Source organism: Ipomoea triloba, chromosome 10 (assembly GCF_003576645.1).
Source record: "Ipomoea triloba cultivar NCNSP0323 chromosome 10, ASM357664v1".
NCBI classification, from domain to species: Eukaryota; Viridiplantae; Streptophyta; class Magnoliopsida; order Solanales; family Convolvulaceae; genus Ipomoea; species Ipomoea triloba.
Window position 1 is genome coordinate 28266765 of NC_044925.1, and position 12897 is coordinate 28279661.

The window sequence follows — 12897 nt, forward strand, 5'->3', positions numbered from 1 at the left end:
TGTAGTTAAATATTTTTTTTGAAAACGTAACTTTATAGTTAATAAGTCAATAGTTTGGTTAACTTAGCTAGGGACATCCTCCTTTTTTTAGATGTACATGTACGAAGGTGGTGATATAGTACATAATAATATACGGGTAGATGAATACGCCAATATATTTAAGTTGGCTTTTAACCAAAGCCAGATGGATAGCAGTTGGGAAAACAATTTATTAGAATAATAAATTCGCTAATTAAAAGTCATTAAGCTTATCTAATTCCCCACCTGTAACTTGATTAAACCTGTACTGCAATCTGGCAAGAACGACACGATTATATTGAAATCGACCAGCCAATTTGAAAGAAGTGTCATCATATGTTAATTCATGGCAACTTTATGGTGAGTGAATGCTTCGATCAATTCAATAATACTCTGCAAGTGTAGCAGAGAAACCTTGGATTCTCCTAGTTAGCTCAGAGATTATAACGGCATACCAACTTATCTGACAAACCAATGGGGTGTAAATTGGGATTGGAATTGAAGATGAGGAAAGCAATGTTGCCTGCATATATAAACAGCCAAAGTAACCGCCCATGAAGCAAGGGATATTGTCTGGTTCATGTCCGATGATATATTATAGTTGTACGTCCTGCCCAGTGAACACTTCACATGTTGCATATCCCCCCATGTTTCTAATTGTTACCCAATTTCATCCATTCCAATGTTACGTCCACATCTATGCATTGTTATTGTGTACTTATGTAGGTGCTAATGTTAATTATATGATGTTAGGTTAGTTTAGGTGTATAATTATGAGTAAAAGATGATGTTTTATGCATGTAATTATACTCTTAGTACACGAATGAAGTATTGGTAAAGTTCAGAAGGTAAGTACTAAGAATGTTTTTTACAAAGTCCCCTATTTTGTGTAACAAGCTGACTTTTATAATGCTAGACCAAGGAGCACATGCTAAAATTCCTACTAACGAGAGGTACGTGATGCTCACCTACTATACAGTCAAGTTGGTCATGTCACGTGTTAATGCTAAAAGGACATATATGAGTGTGATGGCTTAGGCCTTAGAGGATACTTCGCATGCTAATTTTCGGTCCGGGTAGGGTCCACTTCCCAATCAACCTTCAAGGTCGGGAAGTGCGATGGGAGTTAAAAAATGTAAGAAAATGTCATATATGCTTTGTATATCCCCATCAATAGTAAAATACGGAGTAAATATCAAAATTTTTTTGAAAATAATTATTATAATTTGATCGACGTTATGTGGATATGTCACTGATATGCTTGCAAATGTTTAACAACTCTAATGGAGTGCACGGCCCAATTTTAGTTGCAGACTTTGTGGGCTTGACGTAGTCACGTTTTTTGTAATTGTCAAAATATGTTTACTCTTAAGATTGTTGTATAAAAAATAAGTTTTTTTTTTTTTTTGAAATTAACTCATAATTTCCATAGTGAAATTGGGAGAAAGAAATAAGAAAGTAGCAGAAACATTAATAATCAACAACAATGGAACATGCCAACACTTTGTGGTCTGATGGCCCCCGATTACACTCCCATATCGCTATTAAAAAAACAACAATGGACGGTCCAGGCATGTCAGGTCACAGTGACCTCTTATTTATTTATTTAATTTAAATGGTGAAATTGATAGGATCAGGGGCAGGCGTGATAGAGGCATGCATGTTTAGGGGTTGGAGTCGTGGAAGAAAGTGGCGAGCTTTTTAAGCATAGCTATGGCGTTATCACAGGTGGGGTTATTCAAATTGAAAATATGATTTTCCCCTTTAACCTCCACCACCTCCACCGCCCCTTGCCACCCACTGCTAACCAATGATTCCTTGTACTGCCACCCTCTGTGCTTTAATGCATCTTTCTCTGGGACATAAATTAGAACTTTCTTGCAACCCAGTTTTCCTAGTTCCGGGTCCTTTGACGGGTTGATACGCGGGTCGTCCAGCCCCGTGGCTTCTGGCAGCGCGATTTTCCATATGGTCTCCACGAACGGGGCGATGAACTGGGTGCCAAGGTCATTGCTGAGCCTATCCTCGCCCCAGAATAACGGACAGTTGAAGAAAAGTCCGTTAATTTTGACGCCGTCAACGCTATTATCCTCCGTCGTGGACCCGACCCGCAGAGCCAGGTAGTGTGATATGTTGGCGCCGACGCTGTCGCCGCCGAGGAAAATTCCGCCGTCGAAGTCAGCATACTCATTCAGCCACTCCTCGCCGCCGTCTCCGGCGGCGTGGGAAGCGGCCCATTTGAGAGCCGTCCACCCGTCGTCATAAGCCGCCGGGAGAGGGTGCTCCGGGGCCAATCTGAAATCCACCGACACGATCAAAACATTGGCCTCCGCCGCCAGCAAGTTGAGCGGCTTCATGTACGTGGGCGAGAATGCGGACTCAACCACAAACGCGCCGCCGTGGAAATACAGCAAAAGCGGAAGTTTCCGGCCGGTGGGAATTTTGGGCGGCAAGTAGAGCCTAGCGGACACTTTGGGCTCCGGAGAAATCACGACGTCTTTGCTTAGCACTCCCGTTTCGGCGTCCAAGCCAGCCGGAACGACGTCGGTGCCGGATAGCCTTTCCACACGGCCGTCTTTGTATATTTTCATTACAGCGAAAAGATCATGGAGTATCTCATTAGAGGAACCTTTCTGATCTGCCATTTTGTTCAACTAATTATGGATGAACTTCAATTCCGAGATGACAATAATATATATAGAACACACACAAATGTGTATGTATATATAAGAAGCTGCAAGAATGCAGATTGCTTAATGAGCTTAACTATCAGCCATGCAGTGTACGTACTTTATTCTATTCAAATCTAAACGATAATATATATAATTGACCGGACTACGGAGAGTAGATTGAGATTGAAATATTTTATCTTAGCTTGGTCCAAATTAAACAATCATGTACTAATACTTTCTTTTTTTTTTGTAGGCCATTATTGAATCAGAGTTGAGATTGTAAAATCTGTTGTAAAGTAAGTTTTGGAATGGAAAATGCGACTCTTCTAAGGAAGGCAATTCAATCCGAACTCGATGGAAAAATTCGGTCTATTTCTTAACAGTATGGGAGGGAGACGGTCTTGACTTAGTCTCATGACCAACCACATGTGCTTAAACTTAGTCTTGTGGCCCTCCACGAATTTAGCCTAATTCGATAGAGATTTCCTGGTATAAAAAGGTCATTGTCTTAGCATTATAGCATTACATTTCTTCTGTAATAGCTTTGCGACTACCAATCAATACAAATATTTGGTCTCCGAGACCTACATCAATAGGCCTATTTTTCCTATCGCTTTGTTTATTTTATTATCCATTTATACTCTCCTTTAATAATTTAGGATACTCCAAGTTAATTAAATCTCGAGTAGTACGTGATTACTAGATTCCCTCATCATCACCAAAGGTTAACTTTCATAATTTATATTTTATATGTGGCATTTAGAAAGACGTCACAGAGCCTAGTCAGCTCAGGATTTTAGGTACGTTTATGATTTCTTGCAAGCTTACAGTAATCTATTCTTAATCGGGTTATCTTCATTTTATGTGCTTATTATATTCTTTAACAGGTAACATAAGATAGATAGTAAGATTATCTATCACATACCTAACCACGTACTATATATGCTTTATATTTGTTGCAATGAATTGTGTAGATAATACATTTCAATAAAAAATTATTAAGCATTTTTTTATTTACTTATTATTATATGGTACTTCACGCCTCATCTCTCCATATAGAGACTCAAACCCATGACCTTCCACTTGGGAGAATCACTTCATGCCGCTTGACCACAAGGCCTTTGGCGTAACTACCTATTCTTCTACTATAAAATAGGAGAGTCAAATTCAAGAAAGGGGGGCTCTATCTCTCCGGAGACGATGATAGTTGATACATGTACAAAATCACCCACAAAATAGTGAGTTTTATGTTTAACACCACTCAAAAAGGCTCGTGGTTTTCACCATTCGGTTTCCACGTTAAAATTCTTGTCTCTATTTAATTTTTTCGCCCGCCAATTAACTATCCTCGGATCACAAAACCAATCGTGTTCAAATTCTGATTACATGAAATCTAAATTTCATTTTTTTTTTTTAGTTTTCAACATCCTATAATTACATGCAATGGTTCGACCCTCGATGTGCAAGAGATCAAAGAAAGTAAAATTTTAGTTTGACTAATCAATTTTTAAAAAAGAGCATTGGCAATCACGCGTGTATATATATATGTGTGTGCGCTGACGCTCTTTTTTTACAAACTTCACTTTTACTTTGTGTTTTATTTATCACTTACCCTTACCTCGATTGTCGAATGTCGTCGCCAATAATAATTACATTTATCCCCATTTCGATCTTGTTAATGACTCTTCAACACATGCTATTCCTTGTGAATTGTGATACCACTTTTCACTACAAATAAAATACTTCACCAAATTCTTTCAAGAAAAGGTATTCCATGTGATACAACTTTTCACTATAAATAAAATATTTCTCCAAATCCTTCCCAAAATATTATTTCTTGTGATGCCACTTTTCACTATAAATAAAATATTCCACCAAATCCTTCCCAAAAAATTATTTCTTGTGATTCCACTTTTCACTATAAATAAAATATCTATCTACTTTCCAATATTCAACATTTTTTATCCTAGGATCACTTTTCTTTCACTGTTTCTCCAAATTATATAGTCTATGCATCGATAGATGGTCACGTCCGGTGTTCACCGCCCATATTTTAAATTTTAATATGTGAAATTATGAATAATGTAACGCACCAGACATTAAATATTATTTATCTCCAATATTAAAATGAAGCATGACAGCAAATTGGAACCGGACCAAATACATGACTCATGGAAGTTCACTGAAACACAAAGGGTTAAGGAAAATGAGTTGCTGCCGTGTAATGTCTGGTCGGGATCGCATGCATGATTCTATGCTATGGACTCGATCTCGATTTTATTATTACATGATTTTGTGTCATGGACTCGATCTCGATCTGATCTCATTTATTAGGGGTTGTGGTCGTGGAAGAAAGTGGCGAGCTTTTTAAGCATAGCCATGGCGTTATCACATGTGGGGTTGTTCAAATTGAAAATATGGTGTTCACCTTTAACCTCCACCACCTGCGCCGCCCCTCGCCACCCACTGCTAACCAATGCTTCCTTGTACAGCCACCCTCTGTGCTTTAATGGATCTTTCTCTGGAACAAAAATTATAATTCTCTTGCAACCCAGTTTTGCGAGTTCCGGGTCCTTGGACGGGTTGATACGCGGGTCGTCCAGCCCCGCGGGTTCCGGCAGGGCGACCCGACATATGGTGTCGAAGAACGAGACGAAGATCGGGATGTCCCCTTCATCGCCGATCCTTTCCGCGCCCCAGAAAAACGGACAGTTGAAGAAAAGTCCGTTAATTTTGACGCCGTCAACGCTATTATTATTATTCTCACTCGAGCCGACCCGGAGTGCCATGTTGTGTGATATGTTGGCGCCGACGCTGTCGCCGCCGAGGAACACCCGGTCGAAGTCAGCATACTCGTTCAGCCACTCCTCGCCGCCGTCGCCGGCGGCGTGGGAAGCGGCCCATTTGAGAGCCGTCCACCCGTCGTCATAAGCCGCCGGGAGCGGGTGCTCCGGGGCCAATCTGAAATCCACCGACACGATCAAGACGTTGGCCTCCGCCGCCAGCAAGTTGAGCGGCTTCATGTACGTGGGCGAGAAGGCGGACTCCACCACAAACGCGCCGCCGTGGAAATACAACAAAAGCGGAAGTTTCCGGCCGGCAGAAATCTTGGGCGGCAGGTAGAGCCTAGCAGACAGTTTGGGCTCCGGCGAAATCACGACGTCTTTGCTTAGCACTCCGGTTTCGGCGTCCAAGCCGGCCGGAACGACGTCGGTGCCGGATAACCTTTCCACACGGCCGTCTTTGTATATTTTCATTAGAGTGAAAAGATTATGGAGTATCTCATCAGATGAACCTTTCTGATCTCCCATTTTGTTGATCAACTGATGCATGCACTTCCTGGAATATTACAATATATATATATAGAACACACACACACACATATATATATGTATATATAGTAATGGATCCTCGATCGGATCGTTTTTATTTTTTGTTCTTATTATATTCTTACACATGGTAACACGAGATTGATATTAAATTATTTATCACACACCTAAGCCTGTACTATGAGTAGCAATTAATAGTGTAGAAAATACCATACACTTCAATAATACTTCAGCCAGTATCAAACTTACGACCTTCCAACTAACCATCGGCAACTCAAGTTATTCAGATTTTATGTACTAAAAGGCTGGATGTTTTACTTTAAGTTACTCATATTTTATGTACTAAAAGGCAGGATGTTCTACTTAGTTGTATGACGACCGATAGCATCTAGGTAGTGGGGAACATGACTAGGATTGAAAGCAATCTGGTATCGTACATTTGTCGAGCATCTAGATCAGAGGTGCCTCTACACTATAAATTCTCACTTTAAAAATCATCCCTGGGATCACTTTACACCATGGCTACGATATTATTCTTAGTCTATGTTATAGAGTTTGTATGCACTCTTTTGGACCTAGTGCCCCGAGTAATAATACTACAGTACTATTTTTCTACCTTGTTCTATATAGTACCTCTACCCCGGTTTATGTTGGGCCCGGTTTCAACAAAATCATCAATTATCATATGATAGAAATCAATAATAATTTATTAATCCTTGTTTTATTTATTTATTATTATATGGTAGAAGATACTATACACTTCAATAGATGGTAGAATGAGATAGATATAAAAATGATCTATATATTGTACATCTAAGAACGTACTATGCTTTATAATAAGTAGCAGTTAATAGTGTACAAAATACACTTCAATAATAAATTATATATTAAGCATTATATTGTTTTTATTTACTTATTATTATATGCATGGTACATTGGTACCTCATGGTTTGACATATTATATATATTGCTAGCGCCTCTGGCCTAAAAATCACTGGCAGTAATCTTAGAAAAATAGAAATAGTTGTAAATTATTGTTGGTTACATTACACGGGTAGGCAACCCAAAATATTGATAAGATTGACAATGATTAAATAAAGTGGACAAACTTTTCACCGTAGCCATGGCATTATATATTTTATATGTGGCATTTAGAAACACATACATAAACTTAAGATTTCACATTTGTGTTTTTTTGCAAGGTTATTACCGTAATTTATCCTCGATCGGATCATCTTCATTGTTTGTGCTTATTATATTATTACACATACACATGATAACATGAGATAGATATTAAAATCGAGAGCGTTTGACAAATAGTTGTTAGTGGATTGGATTAGCGGGTTTAACTAGTTGATGGTATTAGTTTTTTTTGAAAAAAGTTGATGGTATTAGTTGATTGTAAAAAAATGTTTGATAAATTAGCTGGTAGATGATAGCTAATTACATATAAAATGACATTTAAGGTTATAATTTATTTTCTAAAAAAAAAATTTATCGAAAAAGATACTTTGAGCAGTTTTTTGATTTATAGCGTTTTGGAGCAAACAGATCAAAATTTACTAGTTTCAAAAAAAAAAATCAAAATTTACTGATACTCTAAAACAAAATTTACTGATAAGCTAAATATGTTACCAAACAATGTCATTTATCAATCACACAGTAGTACAGTACACCTAAGCGCATAATGTGATTTACAATAAGTAGCAAATAATAGTGTAGATGATACCTTCAATAATAAATTATAAAGCATCATTTTTATTTTATTTATTTATTTATTATTATATGATACCTTAGGGACTGACATATATATTTTGTTACTAATGCTTCTGCTCAAAATTAAAACAGTACAGATTGTGCTAGATCAAAATATTGATGAAGATGGATTGAAGAACGTGGCCAACTTTTTCACCATAGCCATGGCATTATCAGACGTTGGAGTGAACAAATTGAAAACGTGGTTTTCACCTTTAGCCTCCACCACCTCCGACTCCCCTTGCCAGCCCTGTTTAGCCAGCTCCGCCGTGTACCGCCGCCCTCGGTGGCGTAACGGGTCCTGCTCGGCAACGTAAACCAGGACCCGTTTACATCCTAGTTTCGCATATTCGGGGTCCTTGTCGGGGCACAACTGCGGGTCGTCCAGCCCCGTTGTTTTCGGGTTCACGAACCGCCAAAGATTCTCGACGAAGATCGAAACGCCCTCGTCGTCGCCCTCGACGGGGATCGGATCTTTTCCCCAGAAAAACGGGCAGTTAAGGATAACGCCGTCAATTTTGACGCCGTTAAGTCCCTCCAGGCCGACCCGCATGGCCATGCTATGTGCTATGGTCCCACCCGCGCTGTCGCCGCCGAGGAACACGCGGTCAAAGTCAACGCACTCCTTAAGCCACTCCTCGTCTCCCCCGCCGGTAGAATGGGCGGCGACCCACTTGAGAGCCGCCCACGAGTCGTCGTAGGCCGCCGGGAGAGGGTGCTCGGGGGCCAGCCTGTAATTAACGGAGACGATCACGGCGTTCGCCTCCGCTGCGACCAAGCAAAGATGCTTCATGTAAGTCGGGGAGAAGGCGGATTCTACTATGAACCCTCCGCCGTGAAAGTACACCAAAACCGGAAGTTTCCGGCCCGGACCGGCGCCTTTGGGGAGGTAAAGCCTAGCGGAAACCTTCGGGTCCGGAGAAATCTCGACGTCCTTGCATTTCACTCCGGTTTCGGCGTCCACGTCGGCCGGAACAACTTCTTCGCCGGAAAACCTCTCCACTCTGCCATCCTTGTACACTCTCATTAACGGGAAAAAATCGTGGAGTATCTCCGAGGAATCTTCAGATCCCATCGTACGGTGTCGATCGAAACAAACTCACAGATATATCGACGAGAAGCTTAAAGATCGATCGTTGTATATTAATTATAGAAGGCGGGACAGGATAAAATAAACGACGCAGATCATAGAAGAGTTTTTATATACGACACGCATTCCATGCTTAGTTGTCCAGCTTTTGTTTAGTCAAATTGATTTCTTATGATCCCCTCTAACTTTACTTTTGAAAATAATAATGCTTCAATATATTAATTATTTGTCAATGATCTTGTAGTCTAATGACACGAAATAATTATTTCAGAAACTTCAAAAAAAGTAATCTACATTGTAACAGAGTCCGTAGTACTAAAAAAAAATCGGTCTCAGTAATTAACTGCGGTCTCTAACAATAATTAGATCTGCCAAATTTCCTTTTTAGTATAATAATAAATAGTACACTTCACCAATTGATATTTCCTTTTTGGTATAAATAGTACACTTCACCAAATTGTTAGGACATTCAATTTCTTTTTTTCTAAAAGAGTTAATACCACAAATGGTCCTCTGACTATTAGGCTAGTACTTTTTTTAGTCATCGACTTTCAATTCGACCACAAATGTTCCTCTGACTTTCATTTTTGACAATAAATAGTCTTCCGCTAAGATTTCTGTTAAATAGGTGTTAAATCTAGGGCTAATATCGTCAAATTGATTAATATTATTATGATTACTTCTTTTTGAGAATTATATGACACCATAATTAATTATAAACATTAAGTTAATATAACAAAATGGACGTGACAAATCACATAAATGAACAAATTAAAAAAAAATTCCATGATTAATGTTCGCAATTTGTACTTGATTAATTATATTAATTCAACGGTGGCGACCTTCAGTTATGTCCCAAACAAAATGTTTGATCGATTAATGAAGAGTGAAAACTATTAATCATCCATGTATGAACAACCATGAAAATTATGGAAACAAGGTTTTAAAAAAATTCTTCCATTTTAATTTGTTGGTTAAATTAAAAACAGATAACTCTAATATTAAATTTTCATTTTGTATGCATAATTACAAGAATAATGTGTATTGTCTTTTTATTTAAGATTATTTATATTTGTTAATTTTTCAATTATGTTTGTTGGTGAAAAATTGTAAACATTTTTATTTTATGACAATTATATATATCAATTTGACGATAATATCCCTAGATTTAACATGTATTTAACAGAATTTTTAATGGAGGACTATTTGTGGTCAAAAATGAAAGTCAGAGGACCATTTGTGGTCGAATTGAAAGTCGAGGACTAAAAGGAGTATTAGCTCAATAGTCAGATGACCATTTGTGGTATTAACTCTTTCTAAAACTATTAACTACTTTTTAATATAAATAATAACTAACACTTCTCCTACTTAATTATATTCAACATTTTTTATTCCTTCACGGTTCTAGTAACTTCTCCAAATTGTTTATTGCATTATGGTTCGTCACGTCCGGTGTCCACACCCTATATTTTAAATGTTAATATCTGACATTAAATATTTATCTCCATTCTCCAGTATATTGATGACAGCAAATTGGGAACAGATACATGGCAAACTCATGGAAGTTCACTAAAAGACAGGGGTTAAGGAAATTGGTCGGGGGTCACTATCACAAGAAGAAATGACATTTAAAGAGAAGGAGATGGTGAGAAGAAAAAAGAATCTGGCAACATTGCAATCAATGGAGAAAAACATCATATCATACATAATCCAAAACCACAAAGGCGGTTTAATGCACATTAAGTCTTTACTAGGAAGATGGTGGCCGGTGCATGCATATTATAATGTTGTCTGTTTGGACTTTGGAAATGTGTCATGGAGCAGAGTGGATCTAGAAGGATATGGAAATTGGCAAAAATTTGTGTGATAGTGTGAGAATCTGTGAAACGAATCATGTCAAAATAAAAATATTGATAAAAAATAAAATATTTATTACTTATATAAAAAAGAGTAATAATACTTTTATATAGTTAGATCGAAAAGTATAATAGTACTTTTACATTTTAATTTAAAAGTATTATATAATATATAATATTCCCATCTCTTAAAACAAATTAAAGGGCCCACAATATGATCAAAATAGTGAAGATTAAGGTTGATTATTGATGAAAGAAACAATCTTTTTCATCAAGGAACGAGCTTGGTCACAGTTTCTTTTCCCCAGAAAGAAGACATGAGTCCTTTTCTTAGAATACTCGAGCTCCAATTCTCCTCTCCACTCACTGTTCTTGAGTGCCTCATAGTATGTGTTCCCGCTCTCTCTGATCAAATCCCACTCCGCTATACAGACCAGAACCTTGGAACACACGAGCTTCGACAGCAAACCAGGATGAGCTGCCGGATTAAACAATGGGTCCTCTGGACCGGTCGTGTCGGGGCAAAGGAATTCCCAGAATTTGTTCTTCTCGTGATTCCCGAAAAATGGATGCAGCAGTATCATCCCCACAGGCTTCGGGGAGATTTTCAGATTGAATTCGTCGCTTGCTCTCACCATCATGCTGTGTGCAATGGTGGCGCCGGCGCTGTCGCCGGCGAAGAAAACGCGGGAGAAATCCGCGTGGTTTTTCAGCCACGGTTCGGCTCCGGATTGTCCGCCGTCATCCTTGGCGTGCATCTACAGGTTAGTGCAAGTTGATTAAGCTTACTAAGTAGTTTTGTTGGATTGAATAAATACTACAGTCAAATTGAGCTGACTCGTCCCACAGTAGCTTAATTTTCGGGCGAATTTATGTAGGCTATTCTGTTAGGCCAGCGGGCTAGAGTTCATGCAATCCTAAGCCTTGACTTACCCATGCGAATTGGCGGCCTCATATGTCAATTCGCGGGCTTTATATATATATATATATATATAGTAATATATTTCATAGTGAATAAGGCGGATTTGTGGCCCGGGGCGCATAGTTCGTGCAAGCTGCGGGTTAGACCCGCTCATTTACGGGTAACTTTTCTTGTACTTCTAGTCTCTAACCCGCTCCACTGCAGGATGAGTGCAGATTGGCCGGCGGGCTTTGATCTACTTTGATAATGCTATGAATAATTAAGTTGTTATTCAATAAAATTCTGAGCTTAATATAAATTTGAATTGAGGAGTACAAGAAATTCATTATATATAACACATACTGCTCAGTGAATATTAATACCGGTTCTGAATTAAGTATGTGACAAAATGATTGGTTAGATTATTTAGATCTAACCTGTGTCCATGCCCATTCGATGGCCGACCAGGAATCATCGTAGCAGGCCGGGAGCTTGTGCTCCGGGGCCAGCCTGTACTCGATGGAAAGTGTCACGGTGTTGGCTTCCGCCGTTAGAGAGTGGAGGAAGTTATCGTAGTTGTCGTCGGATGCTGAGCCGAGGCAGAAAGCGCCGCCGTGGATGAAAATCAGCAGGGGAAATTTCCGGCCGTCGTCGTCGCCGGTGGTTCTGGGAAGGTACAGGCGTGCCCAGACGTTGGTTTCCGGTACGATGACGACGTCTTTTGATCGGACGCCGGTTGTCGGGTTGTCCGTCGGCGGGACCGGCTTATGATTCAGCATCCTCTTGACGCTGCCGTCCTCGTAAATGCGAACAAAGGGGAAGAAATCGTGAGTGATTTTAGATGAACTTGAACCCATATCTGATCTGCGTGCTAGCTAATTTCCGGCCAGATTGTTGAAGATGGAGATCGATCGAAATGGTTTCTGAATACCTCCGAATCCTCTGATATTTGTAGCATTAAAAAAGATGAACATAAAACACGCTAGTTTCATCCTTAGTGGCTAAGGGACTGTGTTAAACAGAACCCCAAGACAATCCTTATAACGTCGTACATCAAAGTTCACATTACAAGTTAAGGTAAAGATAGAAAATTTTGTAAATTATGTCCTTCACGTATAAGAGTGTCACAAGATCAAATTGTGATGATTTTTTTTTTTTTTTTTTTTTTTTTGTGCTCAGAGGTGAATTGATTCTTTGTGTTTCAACAGATTAAAAAAAGTATGGATGAACAGATATTATAGGATCGGTTGTATTCAGAAAAAATATTGAGAAAGTA

The 12897-nt window shown here is 38.9% G+C and overlaps 4 protein-coding genes across 4 annotated transcripts; all 4 read right to left on the reverse strand.

The window, feature by feature from the left end:
• Nucleotides 1–1469: 1469 nt before the first annotated feature.
• LOC116032640 (probable carboxylesterase 12) lies at nt 1470–2710 on the reverse strand. Its single transcript, XM_031275307.1, has one exon. It carries the CDS (start codon nt 2661–2663, stop codon nt 1683–1685), a length of 981 nt encoding a protein of 326 aa, XP_031131167.1. The 5' UTR covers nt 2664–2710; the 3' UTR covers nt 1470–1682.
• Nucleotides 2711–4770: 2060 nt separating this feature from the next.
• Nucleotides 4771–6026, reverse strand: LOC116032029 (probable carboxylesterase 2). Its single transcript, XM_031274415.1, has one exon. The coding sequence runs from the start codon at nt 6020–6022 to the stop codon at nt 5021–5023; it is 1002 nt and encodes a 333-aa protein (XP_031130275.1). The 5' UTR covers nt 6023–6026; the 3' UTR covers nt 4771–5020.
• A 1608-nt stretch (nt 6027–7634) lies between these two features.
• On the reverse strand, nt 7635–8943 carry LOC116031591 (probable carboxylesterase 12). Its single transcript, XM_031273827.1, has one exon. The coding sequence runs from the start codon at nt 8847–8849 to the stop codon at nt 7884–7886; it is 966 nt and encodes a 321-aa protein (XP_031129687.1). The 5' UTR covers nt 8850–8943; the 3' UTR covers nt 7635–7883.
• Nucleotides 8944–10510: 1567 nt separating this feature from the next.
• On the reverse strand, nt 10511–12611 carry LOC116031972 (probable carboxylesterase 2). Its single transcript, XM_031274352.1, has 2 exons — nt 12059–12611; nt 10511–11478 (listed from the first exon to the last, which is right to left on the reverse strand). Exons 1-2 carry the CDS (start codon nt 12476–12478, stop codon nt 10954–10956), a joined length of 945 nt encoding a protein of 314 aa, XP_031130212.1. The 5' UTR covers nt 12479–12611; the 3' UTR covers nt 10511–10953.
• Between the last annotated feature and the right edge of the window lie 286 nt (nt 12612–12897).